This window comes from Dacryopinax primogenitus, assembly GCF_000292625.1.
Source record: "Dacryopinax primogenitus strain DJM-731 SS1 chromosome Unknown DACRYscaffold_15, whole genome shotgun sequence".
NCBI classification, from domain to species: domain Eukaryota; kingdom Fungi; phylum Basidiomycota; class Dacrymycetes; order Dacrymycetales; family Dacrymycetaceae; genus Dacryopinax; species Dacryopinax primogenitus.
Genome location: NW_024467212.1, coordinates 294851 through 300713, shown reverse-complemented (window position 1 = coordinate 300713; position 5863 = coordinate 294851). Strand labels below are relative to the sequence as shown.

General features: G+C 47.2%; 3 protein-coding genes across 3 annotated transcripts in view; 2 read left to right on the top strand and 1 right to left on the bottom strand.

Moving 5' to 3' along the window:
• DACRYDRAFT_33636 (uncharacterized protein) lies at positions 1–246 on the top strand (the record flags this gene model as incomplete). The annotated part of the gene is made up of 1 exon (XM_040774374.1): positions 1–246. A coding segment is annotated over one exon (246 nt), but the record flags the coding sequence as incomplete, so codon positions are not given.
• A 477-nt stretch (positions 247–723) lies between these two features.
• On the bottom strand, positions 724–2110 carry DACRYDRAFT_109657 (uncharacterized protein; the record flags this gene model as incomplete). The annotated part of the gene is made up of 6 exons (XM_040768919.1): positions 724–875; positions 931–1016; positions 1041–1152; positions 1591–1708; positions 1763–1836; positions 1972–2110. The coding sequence occupies 6 exons, from the start codon at positions 2108–2110 to the stop codon at positions 724–726; spliced, it is 681 nt and encodes a 226-aa protein (XP_040626456.1).
• Positions 2111–3949: 1839 nt separating this feature from the next.
• DACRYDRAFT_17239 (uncharacterized protein) overlaps positions 3950–5863 on the top strand; it is a gene marked incomplete at both ends in the record, with an annotated part of 3149 nt that continues 1235 nt past the window's right edge. Inside the window, 7 exons of the mRNA XM_040771269.1 lie at positions 3950–4024; positions 4078–4218; positions 4287–4367; positions 4416–4619; positions 4669–4690; positions 4826–4945; positions 4998–5278. Of these exons, the coding sequence (XP_040626455.1) occupies positions 3950–4024; positions 4078–4218; positions 4287–4367; positions 4416–4619; positions 4669–4690; positions 4826–4945; positions 4998–5278 (924 nt within the window). The remainder of the gene's footprint in view (positions 4025–4077; positions 4219–4286; positions 4368–4415; positions 4620–4668; positions 4691–4825; positions 4946–4997; positions 5279–5863) is intronic.

Here is a 5863-nt window from a genome sequence, read left to right as displayed (position 1 = left end):
CACATCCTTGCCGAATATGACTTCAAGCCTGGCACCCTAGTCCTCATTCACAACACTCGCATGGAGAAGGAACTCAACTGTAAATTGAAGCCCTGTTTTCTTGGTCCCATGGCTGTTGTCACCCAAACTGCTAGAGGCAGCAATGTGATAGCCAATTTGGATGGTGCCATTCTCAAAGCCCACATCGCACAGTTCTGCATTTATCTGTACCACCAGCAATCTGAACATACCCCCACCCTACCTGACATTCTGCAGCAGATGTCTGCCGAAATCCTGCAGACTCTAAGAGATGTCTTGTCAACCACCATTGAGGCCAACCCTGAATAAATTGTGCAGGCCTTATACCCACAAGCTCATTGAAGCAACACATGCCTTCCCTCCTGAATTTGTCACTTGTTTTTATTCATTTCCCTGAGATATATCTACTAAGTCCACAAGCGGACTCAGTAGTATGGCAAGAACATGATCCTTATTGGCATACCTGCAATTTCTTATAATTTGCATGAAAATCCAATTTACTAAGAGTAGAAACACTGAAGTCACATGTCTTAATGCACACTGAAGTCATATTGGGTGGACAAGATGTATTACCATGAATTTTGCTTAAGGTGAAATTCGGATCTACGAGCACATGAAGACATGACTAGGCTATGATTATGACTAGGAGACAAAAATATGACACAGACAAAAAAAAAAAGAAAGAAGAAGAAGGGGCAACCCAATTTACTCAGCCAGAGCCCTCCCCAGGAGAGTCTGGACTTGATCTGCCCAGCCTGTTGCAGTGTTCACTGCTTTCTGCGCCATTTGTAGACTCATCCGGAGCTCCAGCATCTTGTGCTCTGCCATACCGAGTGGTGTGACTGGCAGTTTGACTTCTAAAAATGTTCAGTTAGCATTGCCCAAATTTGAACTACACAAGGAAAAACTTACTGGCCTCAGGAAGGCAGGACCACTTATGCAATGGCCCAGGCTCACCCTTGTCACCCTCCCTCTCCCACTTTTTGGCCTTGACGGTGCTGCTTGCTCCTCAGGTAATGCACTTGGGAGCAGCCTTCTTCTTTTTGACTGTTGGAGTGGGCACACAGGACTCAGGCTCCAGGGTCTCCAGGATGAAGAGTTCAACCTTTGGGGTGGCTGCATTTTTGTTGCACACTAAAGAAAAAAGTCAGTCAAATGAAAAAAGAAAAAATGAGCAAAAGAAATATGGTGTACCTATGTGTGCGCTGCATGGCTTCTTTGCCACCTTACATGCCAAGCATGCTCCCTTTCCTGGCTGCTCCACTATGTTGCACTCATGGCTGGGTGCATCACCATCCAAAACGACCTGCTTGTGACATGTCTTACACTGTCCAAAAAACCATTAGCACCTACTAGTGACATGAAAGAAAAATGGGGGTGCCACTTACACAATTTTCCTCTGAGAAGGCCTCCACCACCACATTATCCTTTGAGACCAGCAGGAGAGCAGTCAGCATCTCCTCCAAAAGCCAACCTTGCGATAAATTGGTGATCAGTTTCATACTTGCAGAGAACAAAGGAAAACCAGGTGACTTACAGTGCATTGGGTAGCCACCTTGCTTGGCCTGCCACAACCGGTGTGCATGGTGACAGTGGCCACTGCTTTCCCTTTGGCGGGACTTGGCTCCACCTTGATGGACTGCTCCTCTTCTGCCAAAGCAGGGCTAGATGCAACAGCAGAGTGGTGCTTCTGGTGAAAAGTTAGTACCATGAAAGAAAAAATGGATTCACTGGACAGGCATACCAAGAAATTGTCCAGCAGATCGCCAAAAAACTCATTGGCATCCTCCTCCTCCAGCTCCTCCTCCTTCTCCTCCTCTGGCTTTGTCAGTCATGCCAGCTCCTCCTGATCATCCTCTGGCAGCAGGTCAAGCCAGACCTTCAGGAGATTGGCGATGCAGTGCCTTTCCCTGCTTTTCATGAGCAGCATCACTGTATCCCAGATTGGCACACCATCCACGTATTTTGTGACCAAGAAATTCAGCTTGCCAATGGCAGAGACCATGATGTTGATAATCTTGATCACATTGCTGAGAAGCTGGGCACTGGTTGGCAGCTTCAGCATTGGCTTGAGGGTCTTCTTCACAGGCATGGTTGATATGTCTGAGTAAAGGCAGGGAGGTGAAGTCAAGCTTTGAGCAGACAAGGAAGGCAAAATTTGGTTCCATTTATAGGCAAGACCAGCCCTCATCAGAAGACAAAAAATGCACATGGCCCCTGCTATGCACCAATATCTGGAACAAAGTTTAAGCTAAGGGGGTGCAGATAAACACACCACTGGGCTTTGCAAAGCAATAAATCGGCCAATCAGGGTCTCAGGCACTGCATGACTCAATGCAAAAAACACAGTCAGGGTCCTTCTTGTGGACTTAAGCAGTGCTGCAAGCCACTGCTTAGGGTCCTCACATGTCCACCAGCTGCCCTTAGTGCCAAATGCACAGCACCGCCTGCCAATACACCTCCTTACAGAATATTTGATGCTGCTGTTTTACCTGTGCCCCAATATGTGGCTTGATGTCATACCATGGCACATCTTATGATTGGTCCTAGATAACACCACCCTTGCTTCACTCAATATTCAGTGGTACTGCACCCTGTTCTTGACTGTGCATAGCATCACCTGCATCCCCACTGACTCAGGGAGTCAGTATTCAAGGTTTGGGGGGGATGAACAACCCCACCTCTGGTGGGGTGTGTCAGGCCAATATTCCCACAGTTATTTTCAGGCCTTAGAGACTGTTGCAGGGTACTATGGACCCTCTCACTATGTGGACAACCCACCCCAGCAACAAGCCTCAGCCCACCATGGATATTCAGCATGGTGACTACTATGACTCCCCAGGCAATGGGACCACTCGGATATTTGGCATGATGACTGTGGGTTTCCTCCACAACAGGATTGACCCATCTGGATATTCAGCATGCCAATGCTTGCCTTAGAGAGGTATCTGCAGACCAGCTTAGTATAGAATACAGTTTATGGTAGCTAGTATAAGTAGTTTCCAGAAACTCCTGTATCTAGCTGTGAGGGCAACACAATCCAACAATTGTTGATGATCAAGTAACCAAACAGGTGACAAGCAAATCAGAGAGTAGTGAGTCATATGTCAACCAATGCCTTGATGTTCATTCACAAATGGAGGGATCAACAGGGGTGTTATAGAGTGAGTGGGGATTGGCAGCCAACAGGCACAATCATGTGTGTGTCATGTGCACATTTGGAATGATTAAAGCTTTATGTTTAGAACCTAATGACCTTGGACTGTGGGGTTCCTAAGAGATTAGCTCTAAAGAGCTAGAGGGGCTATACCTAGGGTTCTATATATGTCTAGGTATGGAAGTAAAAAGGAAGCAAAGTCTGTGGCTGACTATACAGCTTGTTTAGGGCAGGCACCTCATGTCTCTGGTCTGGTTGGTCCTGCACAATCTATGACTGACATCTCACATTCTGGGATCTGTCCTTCCTGGAGTTGGGTGATTGTAGTATCAGCTGTTGTTTGGGGTGTCATGCCATGTGACTGTGCTCTGATCATTGTTGATTGCAGCTGTTTGCAATTGATTTTAGGGACGTCCCCTGATACTAGCTTATTCTGCCCCTCTTCCAATAGACTTATATGGATTGGATTATTCATATACTGGCAGACTTGACTTGACTTAGTGTATTTGACTTGACTGGATGTATCTGACTAGATGGAGACTAACCTCCAATTTATCAACTGATTTCTGACAGCTCAGCTTTGGGCTGACTCCTGCATTTCTACCGACTTCCCCCATCTCTCCCCTCTTTTCTGAGCAAGTTCTTGCACACCACCCATCAGACCAATATTTTGGACACCTCTTGGGTTAGATCAGTGTGGAAGCTGGTCCATCCACAATGATAACTGAGATGGAAGAAGAGGGGGCTGCACATGTGAAGGTGGCAGCCACTGAGATGGAGCAGGAGGAGGCAAAGGGGGCTGTTGCAGTAGAGGCTGCAGTAGTGGTGGATGTCATGGAAAAGAAAGAGGTGGGTATCATGGCAGTATGTGGCATTATACTGGTGCTAACTCATTGACATAGGATAAACCAAAACATCCGAAGCCACACCAGATTTTTCAGAAGACTGCAACCATGTCACCCCCAAACAATTCCGATGAGGTGGAGTTCATGGATAATGTGCCACCTGGGAGAGCAACAGAACAGTTAGCAACTTTCATGCCTGTGAGTGCAGTGTGTCCCATTTCCCTGACTTTCTGTATTCTGTGAGCTGATGGGAGTTTGTCTTATAGAGAGTGCATCCTCCCCAAGGTAGGGGGAACACCATGGAGTCTGATATGGTAGAAGTTGTTGTCCCTCAGAGGGTCATGGTGGTGAGTACAGTTGGTATGCAGATAACAGCAGTACTTATATGTTCCCAGAAACCCATCTGCCCCATAAATACAAAGGCCAGCAAGAGCATGAAGAACAAGGGGAAGGCCCGGCTGAGCACATGGAATGCACCTGAGCTGACAAATCGATTGGCAAAAGGTTTTACACTCAAGGCCAAGCCAACAACTGTTGCCAAAGGGTTCCAGCTCTTGTGGACCTTGTACAGTTTGTGGTGGGAAGTTGCTCTGCTCAAGGTAAGGAATTTTTGTGTCACTGTAAATAGCATGCTAACTCTCTTTAAAGTGCAAAGAGTGTGCCAAGGAGGGTATGCATTGCTGGTCTTGGTCAGCGACTCAATGTTGCACACTGTGCCACCAGTGCTCAAAGGAATGCTCACTGGCACCCAGCACCAGTATGTATTTCTTGGCAGTTGGCAGTATACATGCTGATGCATTGTTAGACAAACGCAAGGGCCATGTTGTCAGGAAGACAAATAGTTTGGCCAAGGTCCCCAATGAAGGCAGGGAATGGCCCAAGGTTGTGAAGCCTGCCAAGTGGGAACAAGTCTGTGTGTTGCTCAGTAAGTTGTCATATGGTACTGTGGTATGCCACATTATCTAACTTTTGTGCAGGACAAGCATCTTCCTGGCTCCTCATGGCCAGTACTGCCATGAACGAGTGGGTGATGGAGATCTGCCTTAATCAAGCCAGCCTCATGTTTGTGCTCAACACCAGCCATGATGAAATCTTGTATGTTCATCTGCCCTGCAAGGATACTTTTGCCCCCATGGGCATGCAATATGAGATGAACTTGGGCACTGTCAAGCTGATCAACAAAGGCATGAAGAAGTGCAAGGCCAAAGATGATGATGCCAGTACTTTGCAGGACATCAAGAAGGCAAAGCTCATGGAAGTCAAGATGGAGGAGGCAGAGGATGTTAGGGCAACACAGGCTGACTAAGTCTGCTCACCTAAGAGTGCCAAGAGTCTAAGCAGGCAGCAAGGAAGTGGAGTAGACCTGATGACTAAGACCTATCTACAGTATAGGTACCTGTGGATGAGCCTAAGAGACCAAGTCTGAAGAGACAGTCCCCAGGCAGAGTAGGCCTTATATCTATACCTCTGTGGTGGAACCTGCTAGAACATCTTGCTTACTCAGCCTAGTCAGGTGATCAGGTCATATGACCAAGGATGAGGTCATATGAGGTCATGCACAGCCATGCACAGCAGGTCACCTGACCATCCAATCCTTCCAGCAGGTTCCAGCACATGCCAAGGTATACCAGCTACTTCCATGTCATAAAGGCTTAGTCATGTCTCTTGACCAAGCAATGAGCTGGTGCCCTGACAGAGGAGTCACTCAGAATGGCACTGGTGAGTATAGTTATTCATGCATATGAGGTGGCCTAATGGGTTTGATAGCATTCTGGCTGGAGTACCAGTGTGCCAGCAGAACTGATCTACTTGTCAAGTGATGAGGAAGAGCCTCCATATGAGG